The 17313-nt window shown below is 39.2% G+C and overlaps 1 protein-coding gene across 1 annotated transcript; it reads right to left on the minus strand.

Moving 5' to 3' along the window:
- Positions 1-7027: 7027 nt before the first annotated feature.
- On the minus strand, positions 7028-12140 carry LOC308258533 (tripartite motif-containing protein 43-like; the record flags this gene model as incomplete). The annotated part of the gene is made up of 6 exons (XM_080689180.1): positions 7028-7521; positions 8846-8946; positions 9748-9770; positions 9997-10227; positions 10813-10908; positions 11730-12140. 6 exons carry the CDS (start codon positions 12138-12140, stop codon positions 7028-7030), a joined length of 1356 nt encoding a protein of 451 aa, XP_080545306.1.
- Between the last annotated feature and the right edge of the window lie 5173 nt (positions 12141-17313).

The raw sequence follows: 17313 nt of genomic DNA on the forward strand, positions 1-17313 counted from the left end.
ATGGCTACAGTAGAACACCCTTCTAACCTTAGTACTTTGGAGACTAAGACTAAAGAATCACAGGTTGGAGGCCAGCTTCAGCAACTCAGCAAGACCCCCAGCAACTTAGCGAGACCCTATTTCAAAATAAAAATAAAATAGGGCTAGGATGTAGTTCAGAAGTAGAATGTCCCTGAGTTTAAAAAATGTCCCCAGTTTTAAAAAATGTAAAAACTGAAAATAAATAAACCAAATAAAGCTTTCTTAGCACACTGACTCTGCAGCCTACCTCTGACCTCTTTTCATATCTTTGTCGTTTTCTTCCCCTCCTTCTTTTATAAATGTCTTTTTTGTTTCTGGTCTTCTTTCCTTAGCCTTATTTACGTGTTTCCTTTTTTTGGCACTGGTGTTTGAACTCAGGAACATTTGACCTTCAAACAACACACCCAGCACTTTCTGTTTTTGTTGTTCTTCTGAAACAGTCTTGCTAGGTTGCTGCGGGTCTTGCTGATTTGCTGAGTCTGGCCTGGAACCTGCAATCCTCCTGTCTCCCAAGTACCGGGATTAGGGGTGTGCACTGGGACAACTAGCACCCAGCCTTCTTTAAGTTGTCTTTTACTCCATGAACATTTTTCTCCAAACAGAGTTTGCTTATGGAAGGGCTGTGGAGCTAATTATGTTTGAGAATTATGTAAACCCTGTGGTCCCAGCCCATCACCCTTCATCCTGGAGTTCATGCCGAGTACAGTGAATGCTCATCCTACTAAGCTGTTCTGAAAATGGCTCTTCTCACTTTCCAGTGAGTCCGTGTTGTTGCCTTTTGAGGCTCTCAGAGCGACCCCATGTTCTGTTCTGTCCTCTGCTTCACCCTGAGCAAATTCTGGTACTCCATACAGCTCATATGGTAGTCTGCTTTATCTGTAATTGTTTATATTTTGGGACATGGAGAAGTAGACTGCCACTCCTTTTGTTAAAGACATTGCTCATGAGTTTTGATTTTGTTATCTTTCTTTCCTCTCAATATTTATTTAGAAATTTGAAAAATTCCCAAACTACATATCATCTTTAATTTTTCAGAACTCCCATGTATAACTTTTATAAATAAACTACACCTCCAATGTGGATCTCAATGTATTTAGCAGTTTTAGTAGTATGTGAGGTGCGCCCAACAGGCCTAGGACAAATAAATTGACAGTTACCTAAATTATCATTTCCCCTTTTTTCGTGGAGTGTGGGGCCTACTGTTTTCTCTCTCCTACATCACTTCCAACACCTCCTACCCCAACTAACATTTATATATAAAAGATGCGCTAATTGCCTTCTAGATTTTATACATTAAAAACTGTGTTACTCTTCCTCACAATTATCATTGCAGACAAGAATCCCCATGTGTGTCCCAACAGCATATTCTTAAGAAAAATTTGGGATAATGCTTTCAGTCTAAGTTCAGAGATTCTAGCAGATCTGTAGATCTTTTAGGCATATGTATTGTAGAGCAATTTTATGAATTTTACTTTAATTTTATGTAACTTATCTTTTTTATGTTTCATGTATTACTTCAAGATATTTTATTGGGGTCAGATAAAGAGGAAATATGAATGGTGGACAGAATAAAGGAAGAAGGGAAGATAGGAATAAACCTAACACTTTTTGAGAATCTGCTGTGAAATAAACATTTTATAAACATTAAGTCTAATCCTCACTTTTAAAGAAAGAAAGAAATACAGTTTTTCAGGTATTGTTTTTTTCTAATGAATAATGCTGCCTATTACTGTGAGTGTTATAACATTTATTCATCAGGAATATAATTTTATCTGTATCCCACAACATGAAGATGTTATTTTAAGAACAGGTGATACTGGAAGAATTGAAAATGCCTTATTTAAAATCAGATGCAGAGCCGGGCATGGTGGTGCATGCTTGCAATATCTGTACTTGGGAGATTGAGACAGAAGGATCACAGGCTCATGGCCAGCCTCAGTAAACTTGTGAGGCCCTCTGCAACTTTGTTAGACCCTGTTTCAAAATAAAAATAAAAAGTAGGGCTGGGGACATAGATAGTTTGGAGGTAGAATTCCCCCGAGTTCAATTCCCAGTATTATAAAAAACAAAAGTCAGACGCTGGGCCCAGCATGGTGGCACAGGCCTGTAATCTCAGTACTTGAGAAGCTAAAATAGAAAGATCACAGGTTCATGGCCAGCCACAGCAATTTAGCAAGATCCTTAGAAACTTAGTGAGATCCTGTTTCAAAGTAAAAAAAAAATTGAAAGGGTTGGAGGTGGCTAGGTATGATGGTCCACACCTGTAATTCCAGTACTTTATAGACTGAGACAGAAGAATTACAAGTTCAAGGACAGGCTCAGCAACATAATGTCCCTGAGTTGAACCCCCAGAACCAAAAAGAAGGGGTATTGCTGAGTATATAGCTCAGTAGAATGCCCCTGGGTTCGTTTCCCGGTGCAACAAATTTAAAATTAAAAAATTAAAAATTAAATCACAAGCAGAGCTCCAGTTGATTCCTTTGTCTCTCTAGCCTGTGATGTTGGTCTTTCTACCACCTACTGGCAACTGTGACTTACATGTTCTGATCATAAACTTAGGCTGAGGATACAACTCAGTGAGAGGAACTGCCCAGTATGAGTGAGGCTCTCAGTTTAATCTTCAGCACTTGTGTGCATGCTCACGCACACACACACACACACACACACACACACACACACACACACACAATCAGGTTTTTAATACTAATTTTGTAAATTAAAAGAGGAAAAACTGAACACAATCTGCCAAAGCATTTTCCAAATCAATTCAATATGCCAGTCATATCGAATTTATACTAAAAGTCTAAATCCCCAAAATCAATGAGAAAACAAAAGCACACATTTGCACACAAAACACTGCTGACACTGCCTCAAAGGATAATGACACAAAAAGCACGAGTCGCTTTTAGAATCTTAGTGCCTTGTGCATTACTCTACTTTTATTTATTAAATAGAAATTCAAAATAGCCCTTAATATTTGTTTTAATAAAATATAATATGAAAACATAACTAAGAGTTTTCACTATATAAAATGCATAATACAAACTAAAGATAAAACTTTCAAACTTTTCTGTCTTAAATTTAAAATATTTTCATTTTCTCTTAATTGGCAAACTCTTTGCCATCAGAGGGGCTGCACAGGACAAAGGCCTAGGATGGAAGAGTTGACTCTTTATCCTGCCATAGTCTCCTCAGGTTCTCAGGACTTCATGCTCATATTGAGTCATACCACCAATCTTCCAGGGTCCCGAGCTTGCAGATTACGAGGACTGACAAATGCCTGGCAGCATTGCTCACAATGGCTGTAAGTCAAAAGGGAATTCCCACTGAATTGCAGTTTTGGTGAAGCAGTTTAGGGAAATATGGAATTGATACTTATTATGGATATAGTTTGCAGAATAAAGATTATATTCCTATTGTTATAAATTAAACTGTCCTTGGTCAGTTTAGCTGGTCAAAAAGAGTATGTATATAAAAAAGAGTCAGAACTGAGCAGGAATGGTAACACACATGGGCATTCCCAGGACTTGGGAGGCCAAGACAGCAGGATCCTAGGTTTGAGGACAACCACTTAGTAAGGTGCTCTTTCAAAAATAAAAAAATAAATTAGAGGCTGAATGTGTGGGACACACCTGCAATACTAGTACTTACTTGGAAGACTGAGACAGGAGGATGAGCAACTTAGTGAGGACATGTTTCAAAATAAGAAATATAAAGTGTTGAGGGTATAGCTGGGAAGTAGAATGCCCTTTGGTTCAAACCCTAGTAGAAAGAAAGAAAGAAAGAAAGAAAGAAAGAAAGAAAGAAAGAAAGAAAGAAAGAAAGAAGGCAAAAAGAAAGAAAGCTGGGAGTATAGCTCAAAAGTAGAATACTTGTGGGTTTAATCTCCAGTACCATAAAAATAAAATGAATAAAAAGTCTAGGAATGCAGCTCAGAGGTAAAATATCCCTGGGTTCAATTCCCAATAGGAAGAAAGAAAAGAAAGAAGGAAAGAAAGAAAGAAAGAAAGAAAGAAAGAAAGAAAGAAAGAAAGAAAGAAGAATCTGAGGTGTAGCTCAGAGGACATTGGGTTCAATCCCTAGTACCATGAAAAAAAAAAATAATCTAGGGGGATCCAGTTACAATCAAATGATATGGAAGGAATACAGGAATTGTGGCTGTGAATGAATCAAGAGGAAGAGAGTATCAGAAGAAAGCAGCAGGGCTCTGGATCTTGCACTGTGAGTCAACACTCTCACATACAAGGGCTGCGGCCATGTTAAGGATGAGGGATGAGCAAGGCTGAGCAGGACAATCTGGCATCATCAAAATGCTCACTGCATGTAGACATTATACCTAATGATGTCACAAGGGGATATTACTACAGCAATGATAATAGACACACATGATACAGTCATCTTGACAGCAGCTCTCTCTTTTCAACAGAGTGAATGACTGATGTCATAACAGCTGGGATTCATGACAAGATATATTTCATTGAGTTTTTCTAAGATTCTGGGCCCCCAAATGTTTACAAATATAAAAATATAAAAGATGTTAGAATTCTGTAAACAATATACAAAAAGCTCTAGAGTGGGTGAGAGGTGAGAACTAGGAAGAAGCACTGACTGAAATAGTGTTTTGGAAGATTAATAAACTTGGTGAACTGTGCTAAAGAATGTATCAATGTCTTCTCTTAGTCAAACTTCAATTATCTGTCAAAATCAAGATAAGAGCACAAAAATCAAATTTCACAAATAACTGTCTTAATCACTATTTTCCACTTCTCTCTTTGACAAAACTTTGTATAGATCATTTTGCCTGTGGTTTCGATCCCCAGTAAAAAAGTTAAAGTCTAATCAGGGTACAAAAATATTGAGCACACAGTTATAAGTCTCTAAGTCTGAGCCAAGAGGCTCACAGGTTTGAGGACAGCCTCAGAAACATAGTGAGACTCTCAGAAACTTATGTATGAAAGAAGAGAATTGAGCAAATATATAAGGAATATAAACATATGTTATTTTAAGGATGCTAAGTTAGACTTAAGGGTAATTAATAAGTGGAGATACTAAGCTGGGAAGTCTTTCCAGGGCTGGGAAAAGCCATTCAACTGAGAAGAAGAAAAAACAAACATGGAGTGAGATAAGCAGAACATTTGAGGTTTTATGAATCTCAAAATTATTTTATAATAATTTATTTATAAGTTTATATATATGTGTACACTTGTGGAACAGAGTATTATGATTTGAAATATATACAATGTGTAATGATATAACCAGGGTAATTAGCATTTATAGGTCTTTAAAATAGTTATCTGTATGTGTTGGGGACTTTCATACTCTTCTGATTATTTTGAGATACAGACTTAATCTGGAATATATTTTCATACCTATTCTATTTTTTCTTTTTTTAAAATTTTTTTTTGTGGTACTGGGGTTCCTGGAAACCCTTCTACCTCCGAGCTACACTCCCAGACCTATTTTTATACTTTTTAAAATTTGGAAACAGGGTCTCTTAAGCCTGCATGACCTCCTGTCCCCATCTCCCAAGCACGGGGATTACAAGCATGCGTTACCATGCACGGCCTTTTCTATTTTTTCTAATGACATTTTTATGTTTATATATTTATACACATTTGTGGTACAGAGTATTATGACTTGAAATATATACAATGAGTCATGATATAGCCAGGGTAATTAGCATGTCTAGGTCTTTAAAAATAGTTATCTGTATGTGTTGGGGACTTTAATACTCTTCTGATTATTTTGAGATACAGACTTATTCTGGAATATATTTTCATACCTATACTATTTTTTCTAATGACTTGGCTTATAGTTTTTTGAAATGAGATAGTATAAACAGCTTAATTTGTTAAAATATTTTTATTGGTGCGAGTACAAGATAGTAGAGACATACAGGCACACATCATTTATTTAGCCCTTCCCCAATTTCCTCCCCATTCCCTCCCCCCTCCCTCCTTCTCATGTTTGGCTTAGTGATTGACTTTGATATGTTTGTGAATGTACATCATGTACATTAGGGAATTTCCCTCTTGTCCTCTCCTATACCCCTCAATTGGGTCCCCTTATTTGCACATCTATTGTTTCTCCTTTTTTTTTTTTTTTTTTTTTGGTGGTTCTGGGGGTGGAACCCAGAGGCTTTCTACCTCCGGGCTATACTCCCTGACCTTTTTTATATTTTATTTGAAAACAGGGTCTCACTAAGTTGCTGAAAACCTCACTAAGTAGCTGAGACTGGCTTCAAACCCGTGTGATCCTCCTGTCTCAGCCTCCCAAGTGCGGGGATTACAAGCGTGCACCACCACACCCAGCTGGTTTCTCCTTCTTTGTCTACTTTCTTCTCTCACCCTTTTTCTCTCTAACTTCTTAATATTAGAGAGAGCATCGGATTTTTTACTTTGTGTCATTTTTATTTTTTGTTTTGAAACAGAGTATTGATAGGCTGTTGTGAGTCCTGCTAAATTGCCAAAGCTGATCTTGAAACTGCCATCCTCCCAGCTCAACCTCCCAAATACTGGAAAGACCAACGTGGGTAACCACACTTAGCTATGTTTCCCCCTCTTAAGGTGACTCAAGAAGAGAAGAGATTGTGAACTGACACCTGCGTCCTGGATAACCAGGTCTTTCTAGATATATGAAAGGTTGTGTTTCTGAATTAGGGATCATATATCCATGTTTATGTTATCACACAAATCTCACAGCAGGCAACAATTAAATGGGCCACTAAAATGATTTTAATTTAATGAAATTGAATCAACAAAAATTGCATTCTATCATATCTTTATATTTAATAATAAAAAGGGTTACATGAAAATAGAAAATTATAGCTAAAAACCCTATAATAGAATGATGACACATTAAAATGGAAAAATACTTAGTGATACTATATTTAATAATGAGGTTACATTACAATATAAAATAAAGCTTACTATGATAACTGATTTGCCTCAACTGATAAAGGCTCTCAAATATGGAGATCCCAGGCAATCAGCCAGATTTCTGATCTTCACGCGCTACTAGTAAAAATAAATGGCCTAACAGGGAAGTCAAAGGAGCCAGTAGGATATCTCCATATAAGGGAACTTTTGGCAACATTCAAGAAACTCACACTTCCATTCTCAAAATCAAGGAACACACCAATCCGGCCCACGGGTATCTCTATATAGTGTGGAAATATGGGGCAGGTAGTTAAGAGGTTGCGATGAGCATCCTTCCTAATACATAAAAGAAGAAATGCTTTCTCAGATTCAATAAGAGGAAGGCTATTCGTTGTCTCAAAATCCTCACAGATGCCCAGAGCCCAGTCCCAGGAGTGGTTCACATTCACCTCCCAGTAATGTCTCCCAGAGCTGAAGACCTGGTCTCCCCAGGCAGCAAAGTCACTGTGTGGATCAGAATTCAAAGACGCATCTTGATGGTCCTGTCTAAACAGCAAACTTCTCACATTGTTGAACAGCATAATATTTTGGTTTTTTATTTCATTGTCGAAGCAAACATCCACTGTGGAAATAAGAGGATACTCCAGTCAAAATCAGTTATTTAATTCATATTAGAAGAGAGCCAGCTTAGAGTCATTCATATTAATATAAGTCATTCATATAAAGAAACAGGCAACAGTTAGTGGCATAGCCCTGGCGGGGGTCGGGGGGGGGGGATCGTATTCAAGAACAAATTGTAAAGCTGCATAAAAATAACTGAATACCAAAGGAGAAGAGTAAAAACACTTCTCAATTTTCTTAAATGACAAAACTTACTTCTGCTGGTTACTTTTCAAGACACCTAAAATTCTAGAGACCTGGGCATTGCCAGAGTCCACTTCAACATACCTGACCTCTGTTAACCTTTCTCAGGGGGAAATCTCACCTAAGGTCTGGGTAGATATGATCTCTATAACAGGGATATTGTGGTATTCTAGTTAAAAAACCAAGTGTGTTTAACCAAAAAAGCTAAATGTGCTAGTGATGTGGTTTTCCACTAAGAAGCTTCCCCCTTTTATACCTGGTTCCATCTGAGCCCTAGACTTCTTTTCTTGATGCAATAACTTGCCAGGTGTAAGTCTACCATGGAATTCTATAAACTGCCCAATAAACAAACAACTTGCTTGGCAATTACTCAAATGTTTCTGTATACTTGTTATCTTAGGTTTATTACTTTGTTTTTTGTAATACCATGTATAAGGTATTAGAAATTCAAATATGGAAGTTGATGAAAGAAATAATTTTAAATATAAAATCAAGAACCCTATCTCTATAATTAACTGTACTTGAAATACGCTTTTAAATATTCATCAGTATAACATGAACAACTGACATTATGTGTTGTAATATTTTAGGGCCAAGTGGGTATTTTGTTGTTGTTGTTGTTATTTTGTTCTGTTTTTGGTGGTACTGGGGTTCCTGGAAGCCCTTCTACTTACGAGCTACACTCCCAGACCTATTTTTATGTTTTTATTTGGAAAGAGGGTCTCTTATGCCAGCACAGCTGGCTTTGAACCTGTGCGATCTTCCTGTCCCCACCTCCCATGCAAAGGATTACATGCGTGCACCACCGCACCGGGCTCAAAGTGGGCAAGTTTTGAAGTTTCTTTTTCTTAACTATATGTGATATATGACAGGCCTGAATCCCATTTACCCCACACCAAGTTATCTTCTTTTTTGCCCATATCATCATTGGCACTATCTGAGAAAGTATGGTTAAAATGCCTAGTGATATGCTGTTCCCCTTTACAAGGTAAGATATTAATGACTGAGAAATGATCACCCACAAAGAATGACTGCTGAAGATATCCACTGTTCATTTGTCCCCCTGCTAGGCTGATACTCACCCCGGCAGCAGCAGTTGAGCCTGTCAATTAGTCCAGGAATGGGCTGAGCCCTGAGCCTGGGCCTCAGGGGCTGGGGTATGGTCGGCACCACTGACTCATACCTGCAAGAATGGAAGTGAAATTGATCTTCCTGGCATCAAAGACTCCATTAGAGCTTACAGAAATGGTTTTTAAAGAAATACATAATCACTCTATTGAAATTTCTTCACCAAAGTGTTTTTTGATGTAACCAAGGTTTTGCCTCTTGGTGAGTGCAAAGCCAAGGGCACAGCAGAAGATAAGAGAATGGAGAAAATCTACACTGTTTTCTGCAGCACATTAAGAGAGGCCCACAGTAATCCGCAAAGCCACTCTCCCCAAAAAAAGACAGCATGGGGATCTTATTCTGAGAGCCTCTCAAGTTTATTCACTTGAGGGTCAGGTCCATTCCTGAGAAGACTAGACTCAGGATGTACACTTCTGAACGTGCTCAGTTCAGATTTATGTTCAAGATGAAAAGATACCAAGGACATTTCTAGGCATGCTCACTGAAGAGTCTTAGAGCCATTTGCCCCCAAAGGTGCCTGGATCTCTGAGCAGCTACTACTGATATTTAGTGTAACTCCACAAAGGAAATGAAATTGTTTTAGTCTTCACAAATCTGTTTAAATTTACTTCTTTGTATATTTGACCTATCACCTGACAAAAAGTATTCCATGTATCTCTGGTGATATTTATCATAAGAAATCTAAAATAAGCAGCACAAAGTCATATTCAGTAAAACACAGATACACAGAGAAGAGTTACACTATCTTAATAAGTTTTGCTTTCAAATTGTCAGAAACATGTTCATAGCCCTCATGGTACCCCAGTCTCTGTAGAGCCTTCATGGTACCCCACTTCCCATTGATTGTCATACTCACATGCCAGTTGTGTCTTCTAAATCCTGTTAAAAGGAGAGAGAGAGAAAAAAGAGAGAGAAAGGAATGCTTAGATTTTATAAAAAAAAAAGCTCACACTTCACTATAATTAAATATTTCCCTTCCAGCATTTCTATTATAGATAGTTTAAAAAACATATTTCAAATTGGGAAAACCCCCACCAAAGTGCAGGGGCTATAGAAACATATCTTTGGTACATATATGTGGGCAAAGCATGTCCTTGGGTCTCACCTGCAGGAGCTCCATGTCTGGCTTATGGCACAGTTTCATTAGTTTATTATAGCTGGTCCTGAGGTGCTTCTTCTTTTCAATCATTTTAGCTTTGCTTTTCTTCAGATGCTTGAAAAGAATCATGCCTTCTACTGTAAGAATCTCCAAATAATGGTTTTCTTTCTTATGGGTAAATGGAGAGAGCATCCTGTAAGCTGTCTTGAGGATCTCCTTTTGTAGACACACATACCACTGTAGGGACAAGAATTCCTCAATCACATATCCAAGCCAACGCTATCCTGCTACACTTAAACATCATCTATGCCTGTAGGCTCATAGTTTCTGCTGATATCTATACTCATAAACTCATGTCATTCAATTTTTCAGAAACTATGGATTCATTCTTCTCTGTCTTTCATTTATTTTTCATTATTTATTAACTATTTTGAAAGACATTATTGCCCTCCCTCGGGCCAATTCAATACTTGATGAGTTCCTTAAACAATCAGAGAAGATCTCCTTTTTTCATGGATAATTCCTTTATATATCCTCTCTAGACTAAATACTATGTGCATGCATTTGGAATTTATGGATGATTCATAAATAAACACAATGCTTTAATCTGTTAGTAAACAGGACTTTACTGTCAACCTTCCCTGCTCCTAAGGCAACCATTCTCTCTGAGCAGCTGTGTTGCACTGTAATCTCATTGGAGTAGACATCTGATACATCTTTCTAACATTTTAACTGCCCTGATTCCAGCTGAATTGACCAATAGATAAAGTCCCAGCTTCTCTGTCTCAGGCTGATTGGAGGGAAATGTCCTCTTACACTTACCACCCATTGCTCGAGTACTCTGCTCTCCTCATCCAAATTTCTCTGGTTTTCTTGGATCTTTTCCCATAAAGATCTCATTAGCTTCAAGAACTTCTCCTGTAAAACAACAAAATTTGAGCACAAGACAAGCAAACAAGTTGACTTCAGACCCATATTGAGGGAGAAAGCAGGGGTGTTATTAAAACTCCTTTAGGGAGAATAGAAGCATCAGTTTTCTGTGTTTGCCATGGGTAATTATCAAATGTATGGCCTTTTGCACTGTCAAATCACAAAATGTAATCAAGCCATTTCCCTAGGAAATGGGAAAATAAGAAGTTAACTTTCTGGTAGTGTGAAAATTTGCATCTGAATATGGATATGCCACTTGTTTCTGGATAATTCCAATGTACTTTATCATACTTATTTTGCAATGTTAAGAAACACGAGTCCTGTAGAAGCTTTTTAATTTGCAGTCACCACGACCCCTGTGCTGGCAATAGAACCCAGAGGCCCTGCACCCTAGGCAAGTGCTTTACCACTACACTACTCAAAATACTAAATAAAGATGACATTATTTTTCTGTTCAGACAGGGCTCCACTAATTTGCCATCCTCCTTCCTCAACCTCCTTACTACCTGGGATCACAGGCATGTACCACCACACCTGCCTGGAAATGTAGTTTTGTTAGATTGCCAATTCCTTATGATCACAAGTGCTTTCAATGCCTTGAGCATTACACTGTACAGTCACTATAACGTCACTCTCCCAGGCTCTATGAAGGCAGCTATACTCAAACACTTTATTCATAGTTCTATTGCTGGTACTAGAACACTGCACGGCACTCAGTAGAGAATTATGGTTCTCTTATCCCTCTAATCTTAGCTATTCTTCCCTCCAGTCTTCAGAGAGCATCACCTATTCTCAGAGGTCTCACTCACCCGGTAGTCCTCTGCAGCCCCTTCAACAGGACGCAGCCTGTGAGCCTTGTGCTCCTGTGAGCTGCAGCAGAGAGCACACAGCAGGCTCTTGTCCTCTTCACATAACATCTTCTTCGGCTGTTTGTGGGTTTCACACTTATGTTCCTCAGAGCTCAGTAGTTGATTAAGACTCATTTTTCTGGCAAGGGATGCCAGATTCTTCAAACGGATACTGGTTTGGAAGTCTCTCCGCTGTGACGGCTCCCTGCACGCAGGGCAATGGGCAGAAGTTTGGGCTTCTTCCCAGGCGAGGCAGAGACAGGGCCAGCAAAAGCTGTGCCCACAGTCTATGGTGACTGGGTCTATGAAGTAGTCCAGACAGATGAAGCAGGTGAGTTCTTCCTGGAAGGCTTGTGTCATGACTGAGTCCATCTTTCTGAGGGAAGAAAACCAGAATGGGCTTATTTTCTACCACAGGGAAACAAAAGAATCAGCACTATATTGGTTAATTATTCATCTAATGTAAAACATCTATGTAGCAAAGAGTCTATAGAAGAGACCTATAGAAAACTGAGGTACAAAGAAAACACTCAGGTTTGCAGAGACCGTGGCTGGATGACTAAGATCGAGCTCACAGACCCAATCATTCTTTCTCCATAAGGGGCAGCCTCCCAACCCGTCATTTTTTTCTGCTGTTGGCCCATCTGTGTGGTTTCTACCCATAAGGGTGGCAAGAAGGGCCTTCTGCCATCAAGGAGGTGGGGACCAGACAACACACACTCAGCATTCACAGAGGACATCCAGGGATGGGCTTCAAGAAGCCTGCACACTGGTCACATAAAGACATCCAGAAATAGCCTGTGAAGGAGATGGGGCCTGAGATATAAGCATTGACACCAAGCCCAGAAAAACTGACTGGGAAAAAGGAATAAGGAATGTCACCTATGCTCTCCATGTGTGATCATTCAGAAAATGAAGGGAGGTGAAAATTCATGAACAAGTCTGTACTTTGGTAACCTATGCTCCTGTTGATTCAAAAGAGTACAGTCAATCAAAAGGGAGAAATTAGAAAGGGATGCAGGTGGAAAAACACCAAGCGATATGTGCTTGTATGTTTGCACCACTTTGAAGCCCACTATAATGTACAATTACATTGCACCAATAAAAGTATTAAAAATATATAAAACCTGGAAGAAAAATTTGCAGTTAATATGGATAACAGCTGGGTGTGTTAGTGGTGGTAGTGCAGGACTGTCATCCCAGTACTTACTGGGAGGTAAAAGCTTTTGGTTTAATCTCCCATACCAACAAATAGCAGATAAATAAACAAATAATTAATACAATCTGTATTGGACAAATGAACTAAATAGATACTTCTCAAAAATATTTATAAATGGCCAACAATTATATGATAAAATGTGCAACTTCTTTTGCCAGCAGGGAAATAGAAACTAGAACTAGTTTGTGAAACCATCTCACCCCAGAAGAGGGGCAAACATTAAAAAAAAAAAAAACAGCTGGGCTTGGTGGCACATGCTCGTAATTCCAGCATTTGTGAGACTGAAACAGGAGGATTGCGGTTGGTGGACAGCCTCGCTTACAACGTAGTGAGGCCCTTTGCAACTCAGTGAAAAACTGTTTCAAAATAATAGGGCTGGGTGTGTAGCTCAGAGGTAGAATGCCCTGGTCTCCATCCCCAGTACCAAATAAACAGATACCTCTTGAGGCACAGTAACGTGTCTGCCATCCCATTCTTGGAAGAGCTGAGGGTGTCGCTCAGTTTTTGTGCACCTTGGGTTATAATTCTTAGTAAAACACACACACACACACACACACACACACACACACACACACACATTAAATAAAAATAATTTATGCTGGCAAGGATGCGGAAAAAGCCTTACACACTCTTGATTGGAATGTAAATTCATGCAGCCAGTATGGTAATCAGTGGGGAAGTTCTTAAAAAAGCTAAAAGTAGCACTATCATATCATTCAATTAGACCGCTCCTTGGTATGTATCCCAAAGAAGTGGCCAGTTGGAGGAACATGGCTATAATCTCAGTACTTAGGAAGCAGAGACAGGAGGAACACAGGTTTGAGGCCAGCCTCAGAAATAGTGAGGCCCTCAGAAACATAGAGATGAGACCCTGATTCCAATTAAAAGCAAAATAGGGCTGGAGGTGCAGCTCAGAGGTAGAAAGCCTCTGATTCAATCCCAGGTCCTTCAAACACAAAGAATAAAAGGCAGCATATTTTATAAATATATGAATGACCATGTTCATACCGGGTGCAATTTACAGTAGCCAAGTTACTGAATCAGCCTAGGTGTCCAGCCGCAGAGAATGGATACAGAAAATATGCCATCGGTTCACAGTGGGCTTGACTCAGCCCCTAAGAAAAATGCAGCGATGACATTTGCTAAAAAATGGATAGAAGAGAAGTCCATAATTTTGTTATACTGGGGGTGGAAAGCAGAAGCTTTTTGACCTCCGGGCTATATTCCCAGACCTATTTTTTTATACTTTATTTGGATACAGGGTCTCACCAAGTTGCTGAGAGCTTCACTACGTAGCTGAGGCTGTCCTCGAACCATGTGATTTCTCCTGTCTCAGCCTCCCAAGGGCTGGGATTACGAGCGTGCGCCGCCACGCCTGACAAGAAGACCATAATTTTGAATAGCATTAGTCAGATTCAGGGAGAACAGTGTATGTTTTCTCATGTGAAAGCTAGAGGGAAATATTGGAACAAAGAGAGGGAAAAGGCTAGCGTGGAAGTAGAAAGGAGAACATTAAGCTTGGTGTGGTGGCGCAGGCTTGTGATCCCAGTACTTGGGAGGCTGAGACATGAGGATTCAGGCTTGAAGCCAGCCTCACCTACATAGTAAAGCCCTTCGTAACTTGGTGAGACCCTGTCTCAAAATAAAGAATAAAAAATAGGGCTGGAGTTATAGCTCGGAGTAGAATGCCCCTGGGTTCAATCCCCAGCACCACACACACAACACACACACACAAAAATCAAGAATTAGGGAGACAGAAAAGTAGGTGAGGATGGTGTTCTGGAGTAAAATTGATCAAATTATACATTTTTTGTGCATATACTATACCTCAGTGAAACCTACTATGGTATGCACCAATTTATTAAGAGGAAAAAATGCATTTAGCCTTAAAAATGAGTCCTCCTTTCCATAATAGATAAAGTCCTCTGTTGTTAAAGACAAGATACATTCTGAGAAATGTGTTATGTGATTTTGTCCTTGTGTGCATACTGTAGCTTTACTTACTAAAACCTAGATGGTCAAGTGAGTCACTGTACACGGCCCCTTTATGTAGTCAAGAGACTTAATAAATACGCCAGGAGTGGGAGCACTCACTATCCCATTTCCTGGGAACCTGAGACAAGGAGGATCACAGGTTTGAGACCAATCTCAGAAATTGAAGGAGACGTTTAGGAACCTAGCAAGACTGTTTCAAAAATGAAAAATAAAAGTAAAAGTGGCAGTATCTGTAGCTTACATGTAGAGTGTGTCCGGGTTCATTCCCCAGTACTCCAAAACCACACACACGCGCACACACACACACACACACACACACACACAGACACACACACACAGACTTGATAAACATGAGGTGAATGAGGCTTCTGTAAGCATAGCACACCATCGAACTCTGGAATTAGTTTTCTAAATGATTAGAAGAAACACACGAAAATAGTAGTAAAGTCTAGTAGACTAAGTGCATCACCCAGCAGCCTAGACACTTGGAATCACTGTTGAGAGTCATGCACTGTCCTGATCGACGTGCTTTACTTTCATAGCACTGGAGTGCTGTGGATTTGCTTATAGGAATATCTCCACAAACCTGTGTTAAATGTATTTTGAGAGGACTGTCCCTTGTTTATAAGGTCACCATAGGACCACTGTCAAATATGGAATTCCTTACTGACTAAAACATCAGTATAAGGTGAACAACTATACAAATATTCCTCAGATTTTGGACATTTTTTCCCTGGTAACCACTGTCATTATTCTTTATTTTCAATTGTTTCCTGGATTCTTTATAATTTATACCAAAAAACTGATGTTCTGAAATGAACATGTACTGACCCTAAACAATATTTTCCCCCAAACACTCAGTACATGATACAGTTATATGCTATAGAATAGTATCTCTCTTGCAGATATTTATGTTCAGAGCAGACGCATTTAAGCACAAGAAATACAATATTTCAAATAAAACTTTGGAATTTATAGCAAGTATGAAACTTCAAGGTATCTGAAAAGGAAATATGGCCTGAATTCTTATTCTCTTCCTTCTTTCTTGATTGAACTCTGGTACATTTGACCTCTAAGCTATACCCCCAGCCTTCTTTATTATTTTATTTTTAAAATTGTTTTTATTTTTAATTCTTTTTGGTACTGAGAGTGGAACCAAGGACTTTTCTACCTCCAGGCTATACTCCCAGATCTATTTTATACTTTATTTGAAAACAGGGTCTCAGTAAGTTGCTGAGAGCCTCACCAAGTAGCTGAGGCTGGTTTCGAACCTGTGCAATCCTCCTGTCTCATCCTCCCAAGCACTGGGATTACAATCGTACCCCACCATGTTCGGCTTATTATTATTTTAGTTTGAAGCAGGCTATTTCTAGGTTACTGAGAGTTTTTCTCAGTTGCTGAGGCTGGTTGAGAACCTGTGGCCCTCCTGTCTCAAGCTTCCAAATACTGGGATTGCAGGCATGTACTACCATACCTAGCTTGAGTCCTTGCTATACACAGGAACAACTATGGAATATATAAACTATTGAACTAAAATTAATCACAAAGTTAATGGCAAGGTATATGACAAGAAAACAAAATAGCAGCCTAAACACTTCTAATTAAGCAAACGACATCATTTGATAAAATAAAAACTCAGTTTGATGAAAACTTACAATTCACATATTCTACTTGTCTAGTTTTGGAAGACTACCAGAAACTTTTCTTTCTTACATCATACACTCACCCTAGGAAGATGTGTGTGGTCTCCCAGTGCTTGCTGCAGAAGTAGTAATGTAAAGTCAGCTCAGGGACCAGAGGCTCTCAGCCTGGGAGCAGCAGAAGTCTCTCCAGTCCCAAAGCCCTCTGAGTTCTGGAGAGGTGTGAGCTTGGCTCTGGAGGGCCTTTTTATCCTCCCAGAGACCACGCCCACTTCTTCCCATGAATGCATTTCCTGGAGCTTGTGATAGGGTGTTCAAGGTTCTCCCAAATGGCCTTGGCATGGTGGAGCACACCTGTCATCCTAGCATTTGGGAGGCTAAGACAGTAGGATCCAGTGGAGACCTCAACAAATTAGCCAGACCCTTTAAGAAAAATGAAGATAAACTGGGAAAAAAAAAAAAGATTCTCTCAAATGGAGGTAAAGATTGGTTTAGTCTCTTGACTAATCTCCATGAACAAATTTATTTAAATTTCCCCTCAGCTACACCTTTAACTGTAGGGTGTGGAGTTGGCATAATCCTGTAATCCCAGGAGGTGGTAGCTGGAGGCAAGGAGATTAGAGGTTTAAGGCCAGCCTAGTCAATTAGCAAGGCCCTCAGGCAATTTAGTGAAATTCTATTTCAAAACAAA

The sequence above is a fragment of the Muscardinus avellanarius genome, assembly GCF_963383645.1.
Source record: "Muscardinus avellanarius genome assembly, chromosome: 1".
In the NCBI taxonomy this organism is placed as follows: domain Eukaryota; kingdom Metazoa; phylum Chordata; class Mammalia; order Rodentia; family Gliridae; genus Muscardinus; species Muscardinus avellanarius.